At 39.2% G+C, this 24,804-nt stretch overlaps 1 protein-coding gene across 1 annotated transcript in view; it reads left to right on the top strand.

The window, feature by feature from the left end:
- MSH3 (mutS homolog 3) overlaps positions 1-24,804 on the top strand; it is a 158,437-nt gene that overhangs the window by 805 nt on the left and 132,828 nt on the right. The window contains exons 2-8 of the mRNA XM_046667722.1: positions 1,480-1,600; positions 9,672-9,892; positions 12,602-12,820; positions 14,503-14,619; positions 15,243-15,360; positions 17,060-17,205; positions 20,966-21,132. Of these exons, the coding sequence (XP_046523678.1) occupies positions 1,480-1,600; positions 9,672-9,892; positions 12,602-12,820; positions 14,503-14,619; positions 15,243-15,360; positions 17,060-17,205; positions 20,966-21,132 (1,109 nt within the window). The remainder of the gene's footprint in view (positions 1-1,479; positions 1,601-9,671; positions 9,893-12,601; positions 12,821-14,502; positions 14,620-15,242; positions 15,361-17,059; positions 17,206-20,965; positions 21,133-24,804) is intronic.

Raw genomic sequence — 24,804 nt, 5'->3', positions numbered from 1 at the left:
TGGTCATTGGATCCTTCCTGTTGCTTGCCACCCTTCAACTGAGTAAAATAAGTGGTTTTTTTTGTTTGTTTTCTTCTTACCAGAGACATTGCCACGGGGGAAAGTCTAAGGGTGCTCCCTCTCTGGACTCCGTGGTGCAGAATTTCTCAGAATGAGGCTGTGGAAGGGGCTGGCAGACTGGCTTTTAGCCACCCTGCCAAGTTTTAATGTGGCTCACAGCTTGGCTGCTTCAAAATCTTGTTCCCTTCGTTTACATTTCTTCCATGCAGTGATTGCTCCTCTCTTGTCTTTTTTTTTTTTGACGATAGTTTGCATTTTCATGAATTCACCAAGATTTTATTTTACACCCACCATTTAGAGGATATTTGCTGAAGGATTTTTGACAGATTTCCTGCCAACAGGTGGTTCATAATCTTGTGGCATCTTCAGTGGTGAACATAGAGATAAATTACAATTAACATTTGAGAAATGATTCTGTTCTTTTATTATCTAATTTTATCTTTTCTAAATAAATATTAGTTTTTTTCTTAAAGGTATTTTATTTAACATATGTAAGTAGGGTAATTCAAGTTCTATAGTATGAGACTTGGTGAAGGCTGATTTTTCTTTTTGTTGAGGAAGATTAGCCCTGAGCTAACATCTGACGCCAATTCTCCTCTTTTTGCCCAGAAAGACTGGCCCTGCGCTAACATCCGTGCCCATCTTTTTTTTTTTTTTTTTTTTAATTAATGTTATGATAGATTACAACCTTGTGAGATTTCAGTTGTACATTTTTGTTAGTTATGTTGTGGGTACACCACTTCCCCCTCCGTACCCTCCCCCCACCCCCCCTTTTCCCTGGTAACCACCGATCAGATCTCCTTCTCAATATACTAATTTCCACCTATGAGTGGAGTCATATAGAGTTCGTCTTTCTCTGACTGACTTATTTCGCTTAACATAATGCCCTCGAGGTCCATCCACGTTGTTGTGAATGGGCCAATTTCGTCTTTTTTTATGGCTGAGTAGTATTCCATTGTGTATATATACCACATCTTCTTTATCCACGTGCCCATCTTCCTCTACTTTATATGTGAGATGCCTGCCACAGCATGGCTTGATAAGCAGTGCATAGCTCCACACCCAGGCTCCGGACTGGCGAACCCCAGGCCACCAAAGTGGAATGTGTGAACTTAACCGCTGTGCACCTGGCCAGCCCCGTGAAGGCTGATTGGGTATAGAAAGGGAGGAGTGTTGGTTCTCGTTAATTCTAGCAGGGGTTGAGGTGCTGGGGCTAATGACCTGCCAGTCTCCACCTTGTCTTTAATGATGGTAAAAACAGTTCACCCATATGTCTTCCCAGAGCTCAATGTGGATGATTCTATGAAGGGTGCATAGCAAGGCCCTGGTTGTCATTCAGAAATAAGGTTTAAGTTATTTTGCATACATCAGGTTTTGAGATTAGAGATAACACATCATTTTCTAACCTTCCTGATATAGGTTGCAGAAACTGACAGAAGTAAAAAGAGACCACTGGAGAATGATGGGCCTGTTAAAAAGAAAGCAAAGAAAGTTCAAGAGAAGGAAGGAGAGAGTGATTTAGTCAAGTCTGGAAATCCTGGTGAGTTCTGTGGCCGCGGTTCTTCATTCTCACCAGTCAGGGCTCTGATATCCTTTCATTCTCCAGAAGCAGAGGAGGCTGTTGGAGAGTTGTGCCTCTTTTCCTTTGTAGAGAGAGGTCCCCATTGTGCTTGGGTAGAGGGCCTCTCCATAAGTGGTGGTGTGGGTAGGAGGTCGGGGGGGTGGAGGTAAGAGCTGGAGTTGTGCCAGTTTCTCTTTTAGTCTCTCTAGCTAATTTTTGTCCAGATTATAAAAGTAAAACATTCTTGTTAGAAAAATTTCAAGCAATACGGAAATGTAGAAGGTACACAGTGAAAGACCTCATAATCCCTCCCTTTCAGGCAAGCCTACTGCTGATTTTTGGGGCTATTGTATATTCTTCCGGGTTTTCTATTTATATACATATATATGTACGCAATAGACCCACGAATTAGTTAACTAAAAATAATATAAATTGCATTGTGTTACATTTACTGCTTTGCAGCTCTCCTTTCCCACTTAGCAGAGCATTTTGAACGATGTTCAGTGTTAGGCCATGCAGATCTTCCTGTCCTCTTTCGTCACGGAGCTGCTCTTTCTGCTAGAAGGCTTTGGCTAAGCCACCATTCCTGAGCCCTGGCCTGCTAGAGGTGGGTGGATGCGGATGGCTGAGCAGATTTTCTTCTAGTTTTTGGTCTCGGAGAATTTGTGATAAGGGAAGACAGAAAATGCTTCTTTCTTTATTAGCCCCGGGAAATTAGATAAAGAGAATGAGACAAAAACAAAAAACAAAAAAGCCAATCTGGTTCATTGGATCAAGTATGTAGAATATCTCTCCTTCCTCAAAACGTAAAATTTGGATTTAGGGTCAACAGGAAAGCCTTAGTATGAAATAACTATAGAAATGGAGATGCATGGCTAAAGAGAAAGATAAAGCTGAAAATACCCTTTCCCTCCTCCTTTCTGAAGGAGGCATGACTTGACAGAATTATTTACCGTGTATTAATGTTACATTTTCTGGGGCTGTTTAGCTTTTTAAATTCAGTACTCTACATAGACCTGATCTGTTCAGTTTTTCAGTCAATTCTCCAAGCAGTTATTGGGCACCCACTGTATGCCTGCCATTGTTCTTGAGGCTTTCGTAGCTCATTTATTCTCCCCAACAACCTTGTCCTCCTGTGGAGGAAGAGGTGGGTGATAGATGAGGAGAATTGAGGGTTACCACAGTTAAGTAACTTACCCGAGGCCACACAAGAGAGCTGAGGTGAGAGTTGTGGAAATATGGCAACAGACTTGGAATGTTTTGAAATAAAACCTTTGTTACTTGTTAAAAATGACACTCAGTAACAAGGGAGAGGAGCATCCATGAGTCAGGAGCTGGTGACTTGCTCCACCTCAGTTTTTTTTTTAATAGCAGAATTATTAAGATATAATTCACATACCATACAATTCACCCATTTAGCAGGTACAATTCAATGACTTTTAGTATGTTCACTGATTTGTGCAACCATTGTTATTAAAGTCAATTTCAGAACATTTTCATCATCCCAAAAATAAACCTTGTACCCATTCACAGTCACTTCCCCTATTTCCCCCGGCACGCCCCCAGCCCTAGGCAACCACAAACCTACTTCGTGTCTATAGATTTGCCTATTCTGAACATTTCATATAAATAGAATCACACAATATGTGGCCTTTTTTTCTGGTTTCTTTCACTTGGTGTAATGTTTCCAAGGTTCGTCCATGTTGCAGCATGTATCAGTACCTCCTTCCTTTTTTAAAAAAATTTGGGTTGATTTTTTTTTATTGTGGTAAAATACACATAATGTAAAATTTACCGTCTTAAGCATTTTTAAGGGTATGTTCTGTGGTATTAAGAACATTCATTTTGTTGTGCAGCCGTCACCACCATCCGTCTCTCGAGCTCTTTTCATCTTGCAAAGCTGAAGCTCTGCACTCATTACAATAACTCCCATTCCACCTCTTCAACCCCTGGCAGCCACCGTTCTACTTTCTGTCCGTGGTTTTGACTATTCTGAAGTACTTCATTCCTTTTTATTGCTGAATAGTATCCCATTGTATGGCTCCACCTCAGGTCTTGACTCTTCAATTTACAAGTTCTTTTTTATACCTGGGATCCACAGAGGAAGGAAGCTTTTATATTCACAAGGAAACTATGCATCTGAAAAGCGATTTAAGTATGTGTTTGAATATTAAAGGGAATGATAATAAACAAGGTAAAACATACATTTGAAAAGAGATTCAAAGATGCATTTCTAGAATAAGAGAAGTTGCAGTAACCTAGGTAAAGCACACGTTGGAAAAGTCATATATTTGAGGAGAAAGGGAGTCACAGTATTCCTTCAAATGTTCTTAATCTTTAGCATATGTGTCATCAGGTGTTTTTTTTTGTGTTTTTAAATTATAGGATGTTGATTTCCCTAATATATCTTTTTTGCCTTTGCTTTTAAGATTTTCTTTTTATCACTGGATTGCACACATTTGGTTTTGATGGGCCTTAGTCTAGTATTTTAAAAATTTTTTCTTTCTTTTTTAAAATTTTGTTCGGAGTTCATTTAAAGCTTCTTGGGTCCATGGGTTTATAATTTTCATCAAATCTGGAAAATTTTTGGGGGGTGTTATTTCCTCAAATATCTTTTCTGTCTCCTCCCTCCCTCTTCTGCTGGGAGTTTATTAACAGGGATCCCAGGTTACTTGACATTATGCCTCAAATCACTGAAGCTCTTTTCATTTGTTTTCCAGTCTTATTTCTCCTTGTACTTCATTTTCCATCCATTCTCCTGCTACGTTTTCAAGTTCAGTGATTTCTTTTTTTTCTGTAATGTCTAATTTGCCATAAATCTCATTCAGTGAAATATTCCTTTCAGATATTGTATTTTCATCTCTAGAGGTTGTATTTTGTTCTTTTTAAAAATCTCCAATTTCCCTATGTGAATTATATCTCAGTAAAGCTGTTACCGAAAAAAAAAAATCTTTGATTTTTCTCCTCTTTGTGTTCGTGTTCTCCTTTACATTCTTGATTTTGTGGAGCATATTTATAGTATCTGTTTTCTTGTCCTTATGTGATAATTCTGTCATCTCTGTCTTTTCTGGGTCTGTATCCCTTGACTCATTTTTCCTACTTTTTGCATGTGTAGTAGTTAACTTTTTGGATCATAGATATTTTGAATTCTGTGTTGTTGTTTGCTCAGTTTTGTGTATTTTTAAAGAATGTTGGACTTCATTCTGAAAAGCAATTAAAATCCTCGTGGATCGGTGTGATCTTTGTAAGGATTGTTTTTAAACTTTGGAAAAGAAGGTCTAGAGTAGCTCTAATCCTGAGGCTTGACTTTTCTAGAGTTGGGAAGGGCCGCATAATAGCAGTAGCTCCATTATATGGTATTTCCACCATATACAGACAATACACATTAATAACCTTTGGAACATAGATAATAGTAAAATGTGGGAAAAGTTTTAGGAAGTGATTAGGTTTGAGTATTTATTACCTTTATTTTTAGTATAATTAATTGTAAGTTTACATTAGCTAATTTTTAACAATGGCTGTTTTTGACAACTGGTTCACAAAATTCTCGAGGATTTAACAGTTGCCTCCCAAGAGCCAATATGAGTTGGCTCCAGCACACCACTGGTCTCTCTGTGTGGGCTAGTTTGAGCTTCCTCATGACATGGTGGCTGGGTGCCAAGGATGAGCACCCTGAGAGAGAGCCAGACAGATGCTGTGTTGCCTTTTATGATCTAGTTTTGGAAGTCACATAGTGTCTCCTCTGTCATACTCTGTTGGTCGGGTTAGTTACAAAGGCCTGCCTAGGCTCAAGAGCCACCTCTCCATACAGGAGTGTCAGCATCACATTGTAGAAAGAGCGTATCGGATGGGATGTATATAGGTTTGGCTGTCTTAGTTCACAAGGTCAAAAGTCAGACCTGACGTGTTATTAATATTCTTATTTTAATTACAAAGTAACATATTAGAACTCTATCTAGAAGCATTTTGATAAGTGCAGATATCCATTATCTTAATGCTGTATATATTCAGGCTTTCCAAAGTCAATAAGGATTTGTAAAATATAGCCAGAGTATATAAAAATAAAGCACAATTTTAAAAAAACCTGGGAAAATGTATTGCATATTGTACCTTTAAACCATACCCAAAAAGTTCACATGGAAATTTGCCTTAAATTCATATGGTTTCCAGTTTTTTGTCCTCCTAGGACCGTTTTATAGACAACACCAGTCAGTATTTATAATTAGTACACACTGCAGTTCATATCCTAAAGCTAAAGGCTCCTTCATTTTAGTGAAGAAATCAGATTCATTCATGGAATCAAATATGCCATTCTCCATATTCCCAATTTGTATTCTCCAATGACTGTGCTTATTAAACAGGGTGAAACACAAAATTTTATCCCATGAATTTTCCATTTTCATTTTATACTTTTAAGAAAAAAATTACCTTTTGCAGTTCAAAACAACATGCCCAAATTTGGAATGAATCTTTAAAAATAAGGACAATGAGATTAAAAAATAAGTCTCTTACTAAAGAAGAGGGAAGTTCTGTGCCTTCCTTGGGTTTCTGCAATTAGGCAAGATTTGAAACTGCCTCTTATATTTGTTTTTCATTTTAAGACCCTGACCTCTTTGGCTAGTATCTTATTCTTATCTGCCTAAGTTTAAATGTCTTCTTTTGAACTGAAACTCTCAAAAACATCTGCTGGAGGTTCTCTTTCCAAACAGGCAATTCTTGAGACTCTGAGATTGAGGAAAATTGATTTGTTGTTGTTGTTTTTAATTCTTTACTGATGTTTAACATATATAGAGAATCATAAGCTTGATAAATTTTCACAAACTGAATTCACCTGTGTAACCATCACTTCGATCAAGAAACCATGTTACTAGGACCCCCGAAACTTCTCTATCCCCCCTCCCACTCACAACCTCCCCCCGACCCCAGGGATTACCACTATCCTGACTTCTAACAACGGAGATTAGTTTTGCCTGAACAGTGTATTTAATGCAACAGACTTATCTTTGTAACGCTTCAAGGATTTTTCTTCTTTCGCTTTTTTAAGATGGCGAATTGTTGTAACTATAAAACACATTGCTTTACAAATTAAAATAAATCTGTTTATAGTGACACATATTTGCATTTTAGCATCTACTCCATGCCTCCTTCTAAAAGATTCTTGATTAAAAATATGATAATTCTTCTTCCTCATTGATCCTTCATACCCTAGGCTTATTCTGGAGAGAGAAAGTAGCTATGATGTATTTCCATTTACGGGACACAAAAAATGAAGGCTTAAACAGTGAGGGACTTAATTTTGGTGAAATATTCCTAGGGAGGAGTTTTGGGTCCATGTAATGTCATTGGGACAGCAACCAGTGGCCTTATTTCTATGGTGTGTCCTCCTAAGGGCTCAGAGACTTTAGTGATGATGCTGCCAAGGCATAACATCGTATTGTGGCAGTTTGATAGTCCATTTCACGGCACCTTCAGAGATGCAGATTTGAAGCTGGTACGTGGTACAAGTGAGGCTTTAAGCCCAGGAGCAGAAGATGGAGGTTTGTAAGGTGTGTTTGGGCGCTCAGTTTTCCGAGAGCCAGGTTTTCACAGTGGTTACAAGTTCCTTCTTAAGGCCCAATGGAGGGACTGGGGCCCATGCTTATATCTCTCCTCAGGTATAAGGGTTTTGTAGCTCTTGGGCTTTTTCACTTGAGTAGGCTTCCTCCCACCCCCCACCCCCCGGGCCTTTTGAGGTTTTAAAACCTCTCTTAGGTATCTGTGAGGGAAGAAATGAAAGATTTTGTCTTTGTGTTGTAAGCTTTGTCCTTCCCACAGATAACATGCTCATGTTTCCCCAATTTTCTTTTTGATTCAAAATATGATGGTCCTTGGAGCATTAAGAGAAAACTAATTTTGGGTCCTTTCCTGTGTACCAGTTAGTTCTTTCTCTTACTATGTTTTATAGTTCAGGAATCATAATGGCTTTAACATAAACGAACAAGGTGGGACACCTCCCTTCCTGACTCTTGAGCTGAGAAGCGCACATAGAAAGTCAGTCTATCCTAAGGATGAAAGTTGGGCACACAGAAAAAGGAAAACAAAATTTTAAGAAGTGTGGGAGGGTTGCAGGGAGGTTAGACAGACATGGGCTCCATCCAGGATCAGACCTGAACTGATGTAAGCCTTTCTGAATTGACAGCAGCTCCAGGATGGAGCTCTGTGGTAGAAACCTCCTTGGCTGTGGTGGGAGTGGGGAGGAGGTGGGGAAGGGTGGTAAGGAGGGCATGAAAGTAAGCTGTCAAGGGGCCTTACCACACACACTCTAAGTCTCGTCCCCAGATCCACAGTGCTCCAGATCTGGCCAAGTGAACCCCGAAGTTTGTGGAAATGAGGCCATAGACATGGAAGTTTTTGAAATACGAACTTTACTGCTTACTTAAAAGAATAGATGATGAGAAGAAAGGAGAGGAGTGTCCTCTAGGCAGAAGAGTCGCTGGCTGCTTCACCTCAGCTTTTAACACTTTGGTTTTAGATATTCTTTTTCAACATGAGTACAACCCCCAGGTTTGCACTCACCCCCATCCCGGGGAAGTGTTTTTAATATTCATAGGAGGGACATCTTCGTATAATATACAAACTTATACTTCTGAAGAGTGATTCAGGTATGCATTTGAAAAGGGGAGAGTAATATTAAATAAGGTGAATATATACATGTGAAAAGAGATTCAAATATACATTTTTCTAGCTATCAGTTTAACAGGAGAAAAGATAGAAGTATATATCTGAAAAGTTTTAAACTTTTAGAAATGAACAAAACACAACTCTTGCCCTGAGTGTTTTTGCTTGAAAACGGATGGTGAGGATGATAAAGGCAGTCCCAGTTTCCTTATGTTTACTACTAGCTAGTTAATGGTATTGCTTTAAAGGGTGAAATAATGTATTCTGGCATCCAGTAGATATCCAGTAAAGGATAGTTTTCCTTCTTTTATGGATTGATTGCTTATGAATAACTGCTAATTGGCAGGCTGTGATAAGTGCTATAGAGAGATATGATCTTGTTATAGGAACACAGAGAAAGAAAAGATGATTTTAAGCTGGAGGAATTAGCGGAGAATTTCATGAGAAAAATAGCTTTGAGATGGGTCTTGATGAGTGAGTACAATTTTGACGTGTCGAAATTGAAGTCCAGGACATTCCAGGGAGACAGCACAGCATCAGCAAAGTTGTGGAGGTAGGAAAGCAGGTGTGTCTGGGCTGGCCATCTGATTTCCTCGGTGAACCCCTGGTGTCAGTATCTTTAGGTCTTTCCCATTGAGCTGGTCAGTTTCCCCAATCTGGGGTCTTCCCAGCTCCTGCCTGGAAGGGAGAGCTTTGGCTGCCGGTGTTCTGAGCTTGTGACAAGAGGCTGGTTCTCAGCATACAGTAAGCCTGCATTCCCATTGTTCTGGCTTAGGCACGGTGCTGCATCTCAACTGTGCCTTTTTGCCTTTTCCAGAGAAATCTCCAGTCCTCTGCTGAGGTGGAGGAAGGACAGCTGCCCGGGAGCTTGGAGTGGGGTAGGGGTCTAGGAATTAAATCGCTTTGAACCAATCCTCTTTATTTTAGAACCTCCCTTTATTCCATTTCTACGGGGACCGGTGCCCTAATTTCTAAGCCTTTTAAGCATTTTGTGTTGTAAACAGATTGCTTCTTGGTTTTCTTAGGATTTAGCTTTCAGATTTGCTAAATTGGTTATTGCTCATTCTTTTTTCTTTCTAGCTTCAGCTATTTCATTTGCAGTTGTCATCTCTACTTTTCTCTCTGTCTTCGTGGGCTTGTACCAAAAGAAAAAAAAAGAAAAAGCAAAACCCTACTATAGTTTTAATGGGGTTTCAGGACCAAGTGAAATTAGATGTATGTTTCAGTGTGCCATCTTTACCCTGAAACCAATGTTCTTTATTTCCTTAGCACATTATAGTTAGATTCATTGCTTTTGTGAGAAGCTCCCTCTTTAACAGTCCTATGCTGGTTATGAATCGACATAATAAGACAAAATACTATTGTTATATTTTCTTCTGATTTGCTAACAAAGAGCCAAAGAAATGTCTGAGGACCAGGATTGTTTTAAAGTCTCTGGAGAAATTGAAAGAATTCTGCTGCGATTCTGCCCCTCCTCAAAACAGAGTCCAGACAGAGCCTCTTAAGGAGAGATTTGCAGTTCTGCCAAAATGTACTGATTTTGACGATATCGATCTTCTACGTGCAAAGAATGCAGTTTCTTCTGAAGATTACAAATCTCAAACTAGTCAAAAGGTATGTAACAGTCATATAGATGAATATCCAACTGCCCAGAATAGTAGGCTCTGGAGTGCCACTGGTTCTGTGGGTTCACTCAGGGCAGTGGTTCCCAAACTTGGCTGGTCATCTGAATTAGTTGAGAGAGCTTTTGCTTTCTATTTTATTTTATTTTCAGATCCCTAAAGATTGTGATTTACTGTGTCTTGAGGAGGGATGAATGGGTTTGTATTAAAACAAAACAAAGCAAAAGCCTCTCACATGATTCTCATGTTCAGCCCAGATTAGGAGCCGTTAACTTGGGGATATTCTTTATTGGTTATTATGACAAGCACAGTTTCTTATAGTCCTCCTTATAGTTTCCGTGATTAGTCTGGACGGTTGTGATGGACAACTTGTATGGATGTTTTGAGGTTTTCAGTTGAAAGCTTGGCTGACATAAAGTAAATTCAGAGGTAAACCAAGTGAATATGGCTCTTTACTTCTACTGTTTTGTGATTTGTTAATGTTTTTCATCATTGAAAAATCAGGGCATTTAACTCTTGCTCCATCATTGAAATCTACAATTCAGAATAGTGGTTCTCAGCCCAGCTTTAAATTAGAATCACCTGGAGAAGTTTAAAAGCCTACCCATAGCAAGAACCTTTGCTCTGAATCACATTTAATTGGTGTTCAGTAAGAACTGGGCATGGATATTATTTAAAAGCTCTCATTTTAGTGTGTAGTCATGATTGCGAACTGCTGAATTAGGGAAATAGTCTTAACACTTTTTTTGTCATTTAAATTTGATGAAAGCTGCAGACTCTTTCCTCAGAAAAATACTCAGACCAAGAACAATTTGTATCTAATTTTCAGAAGTTCATACTCCTTCTACAAAGTCCCGATCCATGAACAACTCCTCAGCTAGGCTCGGATACATTTACTTACCTTAGGGCATCAGGGGAAAAAAGTGTTTTTGTTCTTATTTTTAATCTCTTTTATTACTTAGAAGCAGTTCACCTGAGTATAGTGGTCATAAAGTACAGAGGTCAAAAAGTGTGTCTTATTGAAGCTCGCTTTATTATTCAGAGAATTTACCCCAGGGCCTCATGAGAGCTTATTTGCCATTGCTTTACACATAGAATGACCAAGTTGGCATTTCTGATTCACAGCAAATTAGAAGTAACTAGTTAGAAGGGACACCTAGAAGTAGTGCATGGGTATCACTACAAGTGATAGCTATGTGACGGCATGGAGGGAAAGATGAATGAACTTAAATGCCCAGTGGTCTGGGACCATTAGTGTGGGGGCTAAGAACTCCAAAAGTCTTGATTGGTCCTGAAATTCCAATTTTATTATTCTGATCACCCTGAATTTTGAATACAAAGTTATATTGAGTTCAGAATGCTGACTCTGGGAATATGCAAAAGAGTATACTATATCTGAGAAGTATTTCCACCCAAATGGTGGGGAAAAAAACTTGCTTACTACTCAAGTATTCAGATTGACTTATTTATTAGTATCCCATTTGGATAAACCTTTTTTCTGGATGCCTACTCTCATTCCATATGAGAAAAAAAGTACAAACTTTTTTTCCTCGGAAATATATTTTTTAAAATGTTAAGTTTCTCAATATGTAGTATTCAGGGATTTTACATAAAAGTTGTGGAAACAAAGTAGAAAATCTCCATCAAAATTAAAAGCAAATACATTTTCCACTCTGATATATTGACCCACTTTTCTTTCTACACCTCTCCACACCTCACTGTCTTGTTATTGTTGATCTTCGGAGGGTTGCTGGGTTACACCATTCAGATAAATTGCATCTCTACCTGCTGTCCTAGCTAGGCTGAATTTTTTAAACATTTGGCAACTGTAAAGTACATGTTTCTTGGCTTTCTCTAGGCCTGGGGTTCCCCTCTCTGGGCCATATAGGACTTTTCTTTTTTTCTCTTTTCTTCCCCTGTTGGTCACTAGTTTTTTAGACCATATTTTTAATTCCAGGAGTAGCTGGTAAATTTTTAGATGTTGGCAGTGACACAGTGACAATTAATTAGAAGTTGAATTTATCCTAAAAATCTGTCTCATTTTACTTTTCGTGTAAATAAGTCTCATAAGCAAGAAATTTGCTCTAAGCTGTGAATTGGAATTAATTATGGTTTCATACAGGAAAGTAAGGATAGCAGGAATACTAATGTTGAAAATGTAACTTTGTGCTTTATGCATTCCAGAAACTCTAATCATGGTTTTTTCTTGAAATAAAGATTTATGGACTATACTGTCTTTTAGACTGTGCTTGGAAATGTAAATAATTGCAGCTTTAGCTGCTAGCGTGATTGTTGGAAGTGATTCTGCCCTACTGCAGAGAGAGAGACAGATTGATGCCTGCTGACTTTGTGCCTTACATACCTGGAAGTAAATAATGAAAAGAAAAATGTTAATTACAATAGGTTTAAGGAAGTCAAATTTAAAAAGAAGCATAAAAAACATTAAAATGTTTATGCTTTCAAAATTTGCTTAAATAATTATATGCTAGTTTAGTTTGGTTCATAGTTTTTTTAGTCTTTTACTTTGAAAAAATTTCAAACCACATAAAAGTTTCTCTGAATATACTATGTACTCCTGTAAACCTTTCACTTAGATTCACCAATTGTTAGTTTTGTGCCAAATTTGCATTCTCTCTCTCTCTCTGGGAACTCTTATTATGGTTAGTACTTTTTTAAACTGTAAAAATATTTTGTTTGCCAGGATAAGACAGTTTTTGATGTCAGTTGTTCTGGATTATCATCACTTGGGGGTTGTGAAAACTTACAGAAAACTTGCGATTCTAAGCCGTCTAACAAACGGACCAAAAGCATCTACACACCATTAGAATTACAATACATTGAAATGAAGCAGCAGCAGAAAGATGCCATTTTGTGTGTGGAATGTGGATATAAGTATAGATTCTTCGGGGAAGATGCAGAGGTAAGTTGTTTTTTTTCAGACACTGTTTCATGTTTTTCTTGTCCAGGCCTAAATATTTTCCAGTATTTTTGTTTCATTTTCTGACCTTGTGAAAAGGCTACTGTGATCAATTACCCTTTAAAAATGATGTCATTTAAAGTGAAAACTAAAAATAAACACAAGCAAACTTGGTGGGTGCTGGACTTGTGGGGAAGGAGGTGAGAGGTCCCTATTGTAATGCCACTGGTTATTCTCCATGGTACCTTCATCCATTGACAGTTGACCGGATGAATCATTTAAAGAATAATCATGTAAATATCTATGTTTCCGAATGAAGACTTAAGCAAGAAAAAAATTTTGAGATGTATGGAAGTTCCTCCGTTTACTCTTAATTTATGAACTTTCATAGCCAGGAACATAGTTAAGTCTCAGTGGAAGAGCACATTAACTCTGCCAGCCACCAGCAGAAGGTGTTTGAAGTCTTACAGGTCTCTCTGTACATATCAGTCATCTCGCTGTCGTAGTCTGAGTTGGGTTTGTGTTTAATTTCGGGTACTTGCTGTAGACCCAAGGTAAGAAAGTTAGAAGTGATTTTGAGCATTTAAGGCAAGCTTAGGAAAGTATTACTGATGATACTTAGTTGGAGTCATGGATGATTGTGAAGATTCCATAGTTTTAGGCCTGGGTGGATCCTGCGTCATCAGAGAGTAATGAGGTGGCACGTGTGCTGCTGCATGGATGGGAAGTGAAGACTTGGTCAGCTTTTTTTCTTCCAGTTTCCTAAATGCTATTGTGGCAGGAGAGTGGCATTCTCTAGTTCAATGGCATCATGCTGTGTTCTGTGTTATGAAATTAGACTTTGAAACAGGGTGAGCGTATTTCCTGAGGACAGGGACACATAGGTAGTTGGCATCCTGTAGGAGAGGGCATGATAGCAAATGCTGTTGTCTGCGCTTCTCTCCAGGTCAAGTGATCAGCTCAGTCTTGACCACAGGAAAGGCTGATGTTTGCCTGCCTTGCAGTGATGAACTAACTCAGTTCAGAGATGGGTCGAGTAGGGGGAGGGGTGAAAGTGTTGGCATGAGGGTTCCATGGGTCCAATGGGCAGTATCTGAGCCATGGTGCCTTCTAGAAGAAGCAGCGAGTCTGGTGGTGCAGCCTGGTTCTGCACTCCTAGCACGCGTGCACCATTCATTAGCTAACCAAACCAGAGGGTTCTCTTCTCACAGCCTCAGAGATGCCCCCTGTCCAAGTAGGTTCGTACTATTAGAATTAGATATCAGTATCTATCAGTATTAGATAGTAATACTCTGAGGTATCTCCAAATTTTCATTTATTTGCATGTGCTATGTAGCAAATTATTTCATTACAGTCTCATGCTCTCTGTGTTGAATAGTCCTTGTGCAGGGAAGGCTCAGCTCTTTAAGGTTTGATAGATCTAAGGACATAGAAGAAGGCCTGTCTGTTTTTCCGAGTCGTTTATAGATACAGATGTTGGCCCTGAGGGTAGGCCATGGGAACTGCCAAAAGTAGATGAAACTGTAGGCTTCTACACTGGCAATGTCTTTTAAACTTTTTATTGGTATATACATAGATAGAGAAGTGTACAGATCTTTGATGGATTTTTAACAAAGTGAATAAGCACCATATAGGGAATCTTGAAACCGAAATTTATTGATAATCTCCTTTTTTTAATTTTTCAGATTGCAGCCCGGGAGCTCAATATTTATTGCCACTTAGATCACAACTTTATGACGGCAAGCATACCTACCCACAGACTGTTTGTTCACGTCCGCCGCCTTGTGGCAAAGGGGTATAAGGTCAGCTTTGGCTTCAGCTTGTGGGAGAAGGGAATTGGATTCTCCACAGAGTGAGAACATGTTTTCTAAGGTGGTGGGCTGTAATTAGTTTTGGAATTGGGCATTTTGAAGAATTGAAAGTGTCAATTATTAGCATTCTATCTTCATCAGTTTTTAACATATTAGGTAGTATCTAGGCTAAAATTTTTTTAACTCTGTGGTAGTGTTTCTTAGTGATTGATCCACACAGGCTCCTTCTGGTGTGCATCTTACTTAAGCCCTGCATCTGGACGTCGTGGCCTAATATGTCTGCTTTAAATGTTTCAAATTTAACTTTTTAAAATCTCATAAAATGTTTTCTTAAAAAAATTTCCATCATATTTAATAGTCAGTATTTCTTTTTTAAATTTTTTTATTTTTCCTTTTTCTCCCCAAAGCCCCCAGTACATAGTTGTATATTTTAGTTGTGGGGCCTTCTAGTTGTGGCACATGGGATGCTGCCTCAGCATGGCCTGCTGAGCGGTGCCATGTCTGCACCGAGGATTCGAACCGGCGAAACCCTGGGCCACTGAAGCGGAGCATGCGAACTTAACCACTTGGCCACAGGGCCGGCCCCTGCTCAATATTTCTTATTTCTGTTGAAGGTGGGAGTTGTGAAGCAAACTGAAACAGCAGCGTTAAAGGCCATCGGGGACAACAAAAGTTCTCTCTTTTCCCGGAAACTGACTGCTCTTTATACGAAATCTACGCTTATTGGAGAAGATATCCTTTTGAATAGGAATTTTTCTCTTAAATGTTACAAGGGTTTGGTTTTAAATAACAAAGTTTTATTTTAAAAAAACTATCCTCTAACAGGTATCTTTTTGGTGAGACGAGGCGGCATAGTTCCCTTGGCCTTTGGTCGATGCACTCCTGAAGAGGGAGGGGTTGGTGATGGCTGGAAACAAGCGTTTTTCAAATGCCATGGTGAAAGGGAAGCTCCTCATACTTTGAGAGCGAGAAGAAAGAGAGCCTGATGACAGGTGATGGCAGGCCAGCACTGGTCTGAAGTCGCGTTCTCCCTGGACTGTGCGGGCGGGGGTTAGGTACCTGGGGCCTGTGAGCTCCTCCAGACCTTCCTAAGACAAGACCTAAAAAATGACTTACTGAGTTCAAAATGAGAAAAGAAAACTCCAAAGTTAGCACACAGTGAACTGCTTATAAAAACTAATGATAGGCCATCTTCATTAATTGCTAGCTTCATAAAAATTTTAATCCTTTTGAAAATGGATTGTAAGCTTTCTCACTTTGCAGACACCCTCTGTTTACACAGTGATTGGCCCCAAATTTGTGGTCATTCATAAATTCAGTGAGTTCCTTGAAGCAAAATGATTTCCGTAGCAAAGTCATAAAATTCTGTCAATTTTTTAAAAACCAAATAATTATATAGAAAGTGAGATAAGCATGCATTTTAAAATATTTACCATGGGATAGGGTCAGGTCTCAGAATAAAAAATGTAGGGATAAGGTCTTAAATAATTCTGTGAAAGTAATATTTCTGTTATGGTTTAATACAAATCTGCTTATTTAGAGTCCTGCTCAGCTTCTACACACATTCTGGAGACTGTTTTGTTCCATTAATACCATGAATAGGGAATGGCCGTCACTCAGAGCGGACCTCAAACTGTAAACAGCTCTGTGTTGTTCTAAGATGCTCAGGCTGTAAGAACCTGGTAATTTTATTATTCTTTCTTTTGCCTGAACTCAAGTTTCTTGTTTGAAGGCTGCTTCTCAAATAGTACCCCTGCCTGCCTCTCTTTTGCTGATGCCATAGCTCGTATCTGCTGGTGCTCAAGTCGGATGTTCCCAGGCTGACTTCATCCAAAATCAGCTTTTGTCCCTGAGAATTTAATTAATGGGCTCACTACACACACACACACACACACGCACGCACGCACGCACACGCACGCGCTCTCGCGCTCTCTCTCTGTCTATCTCTCTGGCTCTCTCTCTCTCTCTCATGTTTCTTGTTTCTTTGGTTTTCGTTTCTCATGTCTTTTAAAAATTCTCTTCCTGTCTCTGGGAGCTCCTGGGCACTAGGAGGGAGGAAAGGAGTTTACAGTCCTTCTAGTGTATTCATGCTTTGATTTGTGGAATTAAAAACATTACGGGATTGTTAAGAATTCAAGTAACAGCACCATGCAAGTAAAGAAGAGGGTGAATGTTTGGGCTTCCACAGGCTCAGAGGTACCTCCTAGGCCCTTTGAAAGCGAGAAGATAAGAGTTGTCTGTTCTAATGAGCCTTATATCTTAGGGAAGATAAGACATGTCACTAAGATCAGAGTAAATCAGAAGAATGAGTGTTGTATGGAAGGTTTTTGCACAGAGCAAAAATGTCCTGGAAAACGAACCATTATTTCAAAGGAGAAAACAGTTAATATTAATGGAAATGTAGTATATGTTTTTCTTTAATAATTTTTACATGTGAATCCTTTAGTCAAGCTGGATGATGCTGTAAATGTCGATGAGATAATAACGGATACTTCTACGAGCTATCTTCTCTGTATTTGTGAGAATAAGGAAAACGTTAAAGACAAAAAAAAGGGGAACATTTTCATTGGACTCGTGGTAAGTACTTTGCAGGTGAAGAACGAATGATACATGTTTACAATCTCTCTAAATATGAGTAATCATGTGTGGTTTATAATGAAGATTTCATAAATTGTGCCCTCAAGTAATTGGACTAGAAAAACCTTTTCCTCATAATTTTATGTTAAATCTCTAGTTCTAATTTTGTTCTCATCTGGCTACTTGGCAGTCTGTGCTATGGAGAGATGCAGATCGTTTCTGTCCATGTGCTCTAGGAGTTTAGGGATGAAGATGGATACAGTGACAGGCGTGCATGTGGACACTGTACAGATGGCAGAAGAAAACAGGAAGCCAACATGTGCATGGATAGCAAAGGGTTTTCCCACTTTCCTCTAGGGATTTGAAATGAAGCACAAATGATTATGGGATTCTGATATGTAGATTTGGAGGAAAGCATAGATAAGGGAAAATGATAGTTGGCCAATCCTAAACTCCATGTTTAATTAATACTAGGGATATTTACGAGTCTTCCAGATAAATATAATTTGTGAATCACAGTTTTATTGATCTTCCCTTCTGTCAATTTGTGAGTAGATTTGCCCATTTACAGACCTGGACTGTGCTCAAAATCTTAGATTTTTCAGGGCCCTTCACTAGGACTCCTTGCCTAAGTAATAACTAATTCTCTTTGTTTTTTCTGACTTTTGCAATCAGCTACAGTATCGACAAAAATTCTTACTACTTAAATGTCTCTAAAGTACCTTTTTTTTTTTTTGCTGAGGAAGATTCACCCTGAGCTAACACCTGTGCCAGTCTTCCTCTATTTTGTCTGTGGGATGCTACCACAGCATGGCCACTGACAAGCAGTGTAGGTCCGTGCCCTGGAACTGAACCCAGGCTGCTGAAGTGGAGTGTGCTGAACTTAACCACCAGGCCATGGGGCTAGCCCCTCCAAAGTACCTTTTAATACCTTATTCTGGCTGCATAACTCTGTGCTAACTTGACATTTTCTTAAGCAGGAAGCTTTTCTCTCAGGGAGTTAACATTGCTGTTGGATGGCTCTAAGTAATTTTTTTGTCCTTGAGAAGCATGTTTTATCTAACCACAGGCAGTTGGGCCTACCTACAAATAGTAAGGGTATTTGCTTTTAATCTTTAACATGTGTCGTATGCTATTTTATATTTACCTGAAACTCAGTCCGAAGAACAGAGTTGACAGTACGTAACTCCTCCGTAGTGCTTTTAGGACCCTCTGCCCTACTGCCAAAGCTAACCAAAGTGTGTGAACTGGGATGCGAAAAAAGTGAGAAATGATAGTTTGCCTCTCCAGCATTTTCTTGGGACCTGTCCTTGACCTCAGCAACCACTTTTGGGCTGATGACATCCAGAACTCTGGGTCCAGGCTGTCCGTTTCTCCTGAGCTTGAGGCTCCTGCTTCCAACTCTGTATTGGACAGGGCACTCTGAATTTGACTCGACTTCTCAAACTCAGTGTGGCTGAAATGGACCTCATCTTTCTTTACCCTCAATGCTGTTCTTGCTGGGTTTTCCCTGTTGTGATGAGTGTCACACATTCCCTGGCTGCTTCCTAGGAGTCATCTTTTGGGCATTGGGAGGTAGTCTGAAATCAGAGGCTTTCTTGTTGTAGTACCATTGCCGTCAGGCCCTCCCTCCGGTCTTGGCAGCGTGCAGTTTTGTACAGACTGACTTTGGGTTTCTCAGTGTCACACATCACATGGAGTAATAGCTGTTGCAAGTATTACAATGTAGACCATTTCTCTCATTTAAAAAGTTCCAGGGGAATTTGACTGATAAATTTATTTGAACTTCTGTAAATGTTTGGTTTGTAGATTGGGAGATAAGCTTATATATGTATACTAATGTATTTATAGTCCAGCTATCCGAACATGAGGGAAGGCTTCTGGGCTAGAATTAAGGAAGTTCCTTGAGCCAAAAATGAGAGATTTAAAAAAATTATAAAATAGTCAAGAGAAAAAATGTGTCAAACAGAAATTTACAGTGTAATGCGAGAGAACCACCCAGGTCAGGAAATATAACACTGCTCAGAGAAGGGCCCTCCCGTCCAGGAGGAACCATAATCCAGACTTTTATGATGATGATTTCCTTGCTTTTAGTTCCAGTTTTACCACCTTAAACTATATACAAATGTATTGGATATTATATTATAATGTATATAATATCTACTATATAAGATATTAAATATATTATTATATGCATAGTGTATAGTTTGTATAAACTATGTACAAACATGTTGTATGTGTCCTTTTGGTCTTGCTGCCTTTGTTTGTGGATGTGTATGTGAGATTTATGTACATGTTACTGTAATAGTTCTTTCCTTATTATGGCTACATTGTATTTCATTTTATGTTCTACAGTTTATTCATTCTTCTGTTGATGGACCTGTGGGTTCTTTCCAGTTCTTGGTTGTACAAAGAATGCTGCTATAAACCTTTTTGTTCATGTCTTCTCATAAACATGTACCTGAGTTTCTCAAGAGTGCATACCTAGGGGAGGAATCGCTAAGTTATAGGGTATGGATGTTTTCAACTTTCTTAGAAAATACCAGGCTGTCTCCTGAAGAGACTGTGTCGTTTGACTTTCCATTAGCAGCATAGGAGTGTAGGGACTGGTGGTATTTCCTCCTGTCAGCTAATGCAGCCTGTAACTAGCCCCACGCGTTTCTTAAGCGTCGGTACTGGATCAGAGTGTGGCCTGTGGAGTTAGACTACGTGAATCTTGGCTCCGCTGCTTTATCATCTTGCAAGCTTGGGTAAATTACTTAACTTTTTTTTACCTCTTCCAAACATGATCTTTTCCACTTTATCTCTGCTATTATTGGCTTGGGGTAATGAAGGTGTCTTTTAGTTTCATGGTGGTTTCCCTGGATAGACTGTCTGCATGGGGTTCATTCAGGTTTGTTATATTTGATTTTTTTTTTTGGCAAAAGTTATAGTTTCTATTTATTAATTTTATGTAATGAAATAGTAATTCATTACTACTCTGGTGGCCAGGTTACTAGGAGCATATCACTTGTGACTTTTAGTGATGATGACTACTGTTTGTACAGTGCTTTATAGTTTACAAGTATTCACGTTTTTTTTTTAAGTAATTTATTAATTATGATAGATAAACTAGTTTGCAAGGACTGGCTTTTTTTTTTTTTTTTTTTGCAGGGAAGGATTCACCCTAAGCTAACATCTGTTCCCAGTCTTCCCCTTTTTTTTTCTCTCTGCAAAGCCCCCCAGTGCATGGTTGTATATCCTAGTTATCAGTCCTTCTCGTTCTTCTGTGTGAGCTGCCGCCACAGCATGGCAACTGACAGATGGGCGGTGTGGTTCCGCGACCGAGAAGTGAACCTGGGCTGCTGAAGCAGAGCTCCAGACTGACCCACTAGGCCATCAGGGCTGGCTCCACATTTGTTTTGATTTGACCCTTACCTTAACCCTGTGAGGGAAGTAGGCTGTTTTATTCCTACTTACAGAGGAAGAAAACGAGGCCCAGTAGGATTTGGTGACTTGTCACCGTCACTCTGTCAGGTGTGTTAGATCCAGGACCTGGGCTCAGGGTGCCTCTCTAAAATCCTATCTAGCCTCTGGTGACTCTGACTGACTTCTTCAGGAAGAGTCTTGGAAAGCTGACAGGTTTTCAGACGCTTTAGAAATGGAGTACATACAAGTGAGTGTGTCATCTTCACTATTTCCGTGTTTGTTCATGCTGTGTTGTAGCTTTAATTGGGAAGATATATATTTTCTGTGACATTCCATTTTTGTTTGTTTTTAGGGGGTGCAGCCCGCCACAGGTGAGGTTGTGTTTGATAGTTTCCAGGACTCTGCTTCCCGTTCCGAGCTGGAAACTCGGATATTGAGCCTGCAGCCCGTGGAGCTGCTGCTGCCGTCAACCTTGTCGGAGCAAACAGAGCTGCTCATCCGCAGAGCCACGGCTGTGAGGTGAGTCCGGAGCAAACAGAGCCGCTCATGCACAGAGCCATGGCTGTGAGGTGAGGCGGCGCGAAGAGAGCCACTCATCCGCAGAGCCATGGCCGTGAGGTGAGGTGAGGCGGCGCAGACAGAGCCACTCAGCTGCAGGGCCACGGCCGTGAGGTGAGGCGGCGCGTCGCTGGAGAGCAATGTTGATCCTGAAACTTGGATTTACTCCAGAACTGATGCTTATTAAAGTTGTTAAAAATAGTCTTTACTTATAAAAATATTTCAACAATAGTAGTAGAAATTTCAAAAAGGATAAACAACATTACCTGTGATATCACCTTCATGTAGGACTTAAGAAGTTGATCTTTTTAAAGGGATTTATGATATTATTTTATAATATTATTTTGTAATTAAAGAGTTTTTGATATTAATGATATTATTTGGTAATTAATCTCAAGAGGACTTATTTTGTCCCCAGTCCTCTTCTGACAGTGTTCAAACTTGAATAATTAAGTCAGACAGTAGACCTATAGGGGATGCTGCTCTTGGAGAGCTAAAAAATTAGTAAAATCTCTAAAAAATTTTAAGATGGTCTTCTAAAACTTTATTTCCAATATTTTGTCTTTAATTTTCTGAATTTTTCTTCATAACTGAGTGTATATTTGATTAATTTAGATGTAATTGAAACTAAAGTTGATCAAGTGAATCAACACTTTTTTTTTATTTCCACTGATTTTTATAAAACAATAAAGGCAAAATTCAGTAAATATCAAAACATTCCACAAAGACATTGCCGAAACTGAATTTTTGGCTGGCAGGCAGCATTGCCTTGGGATATTCCTAAATGTTTATTCATCAAATGAGAGTCAAAAGCCATTTGACATACCAAAGATAGTTTGGGTGCCATATGTGGATTTTACCAAATTTGATGACTGCCTTTGTCTTGTTTTAATTTATATTTCTCTGGTTGGCATTGGGAGTATGTAATTTTTCCTGTGTTTATTTTTTAAATTTTATTCACATAATAGACGGTGTCAAAAGTTAATCCACATTTCTGTGGAGTATCTAAAGCTAATTTATATCTAGTGACAGAATGGAGTAGGAGAGATTCGAAAGTCAAATGATCAGACAGTGTGACTCTTGTGACATAGGGTTTGGGTTGGAAAATTGGCTTTCCCCATAGTGACTTTGGGTAAATTGCTCAATTGTGTTGTCCTTCAGTTTCCTTTTTTTAGAAAATAGGAATAGTAAGAGTGCTTACCTCATAGGATTGTTGTGAGGATGAAATAAATTAGTGTAAAGGTAAAGCACTTGAAACAGTGCCCCGAGGCGTGGAAAGCTCTCTGTGGGTGGGAGCCCTTCTTCTTTTTATCATTCCTCTCAGCCTTCTCTCTTTTAATGCGGCCTCTCCCCACTCCTCTTCTGGAACTCCTGTCAGAAGTGTGCGGCTCTGCGTGGCCCTTGATGGTGTCGTCTCCCCCCTGTAGCTGTGTTTCTCATATTGCTCTTGGCCCTTGGGGGTTTCCTCTTTTTTTTGACTTTCTTGAGAAAGCATGTTTGATTATATTTTAATTCACTGTTGTGGTTGTTTTTAGTAGACTGCCTGGGCCAGTTAAGTCCCCCCTGCTTTTGTTGCATTCCATTATTTTTATAGTTAGAAAGATCTCTCCTCATTCTGAAAACACTTAAATAATCATCTGTATTTTATTTTAGTCAACTTATTTTTCTTTTTCAATTAATTTTTAGCTTTGAACTTTTTTTTTTTTTTTAAAGATTTTATTTTTTCCTTTTTCTCCCCAAAGCCCCCCAGTACATAGTTGTATATTCTTCGTTGTGGGTCCTTCTAGTTGTGGCATGTGGGACGCTGCCTCAGCGTGGTTTGATGAGCAGTGCCATGTCCGCGCCCAGGATTCGAACCAACGAAACACTGGGCCGCTTGCAGCGGAGCGCGCGAACTTAACCACTCGGCCACGGGGCCAGCCCCTAGCTTTGAACTTTTAATTCACTTTTTAAAAATTTTGCTTTACTGTGTGAGGTGTGGTCCTACCTTAATTTCCCCCCTAAATGCTAGTGGGTCCATTTTGACATCTATAAAACTTACCTTTATCAACCTGAGATGTAACTCCCAGCCATACTTTAAAAAAGAAAAGAAAAAGTTAGCAATGGGGATAGAGAATGCTTTTAATTAGGTGTGAAGAACATAGCTTGCCAATTCTGTTCCATGTTTACTACCAGTAAACAGCATAGCATTGAATTTTCAAAGAGAAAAGTTGTGTTGTCGTGTCTTTGGTGGTCTCCTCTTGTCGGTTTTAAGTAGTGATAGGTAGCTTCTTGTGTCTCAGACTCAGGATCCCTTCTTTTTCTTCCACTGTCAACCTGAAAGTAAAACAGCTGTTGTGTTGCCAGTTAGTGGTTGATATTTTATTAATAATGAAGAAATAAGAAAGCTGTGTGAGAAAAAGCGGAAGAATGGCTTAGAATTATAGAATATCCATTTTAAAGTACTAGGGTTTTTTTGTGTTCTTAACTTCAACCACAAGAGGTCTCCAAAGGATTTTATATTTTGTGAAGTACAATTTAAAGACTACTAAAATCTTCACATTTATTTTTATATCTCTAGGTACAGACTTATTTACTTTGTATCATAGGGCAATTTAGAATAACTATTAGTCAAAGATGGTACAAAGTTAAAATTATTATTTCTAAATAATGATAAACTATCAATTTTTCTTAGGTTAATTATCTCTATGTAAAATGTGTTTTTAAGATTTCAGTTTGCATCTTAGGAAATCAGTCTTACTATCTTAATTTTTACCTTTTCCATTTGTTGTAAGACTGTGGAGAGAAACAAAGGGAAAGCAGTGATTTTAAGCGCTGTATCAACTGCAGTTGAGATCTCTTTAGCTTAGAGATGTTATATGTTTGTAAAACTGGTCAAGTGGAAAGCCATAGAAAGCAATAAACAAATACTAGTTAATATTTACTAGTTCTCAAAGAAACTGATTTTTAAGGCAAGTCAGGTGAACAGAGCAGAGGATGCTCAATTTTGAGTTCAGAGGAGGACAGCTTCCTGGGTCCTGGCATAGCCAAGGAAGGCTTGGTGGAGGAGCTGGGCTGGGCTGGGGACCTTTGCAGGCTGGGAGGCTTTGACTTGGTAGTGAGGAGGAGGGAAGGGTGTATTGTGTATGGAACCGATATGAGCTCTGAGGCACATGATCTGGGGGTATTAGAGGAGGTGTGAAGACAAAGGGGACTCTTTTCTGATTAGAGGGGAGCTTTCATGTTGAGAGTTGGGAAAGAAAGGGTTGAGGACCAGAAAACTCAGCAAAGGGGTATAGGCTCCTCATGAAAGGCAGTAAGGTTTCTGGGCAAAGGAAAGGCATGACAGAAGAGAAAAGGTGAGTCTGCTGCCTAGAGGGGAGAGTCGAATTTAAGAAAGAAGAACAGTTTCCATAAGGGAAAAAAATATACAGAGAAAAGAATAAGACCAGGGAGTTTGGAGAATGTCAGTAATTGGGAGTAGGAGAAAGAATAGAAAGAAAAAGAAAGGACAGGGAGCTAGCTAGAGAACCGGATAAAGCAGGAATATGTGCTTATAATCTATCTGTTGCAAATGAGGTGGTCAATTGTATGTGTTAGTTTTTTGCAATATTGACTCTGTTAAAATTTTCTGAAGCTGCCTGACATTCAGAA

The sequence above is a fragment of the Equus quagga genome, chromosome 7 (assembly GCF_021613505.1).
Source record: "Equus quagga isolate Etosha38 chromosome 7, UCLA_HA_Equagga_1.0, whole genome shotgun sequence".
NCBI lineage: Eukaryota > Metazoa > Chordata > Mammalia > Perissodactyla > Equidae > Equus > Equus quagga.
The sequence above is the reverse complement of the archived record's forward strand: the minus strand, read 5'-3'. Positions and strand labels throughout refer to the sequence as shown.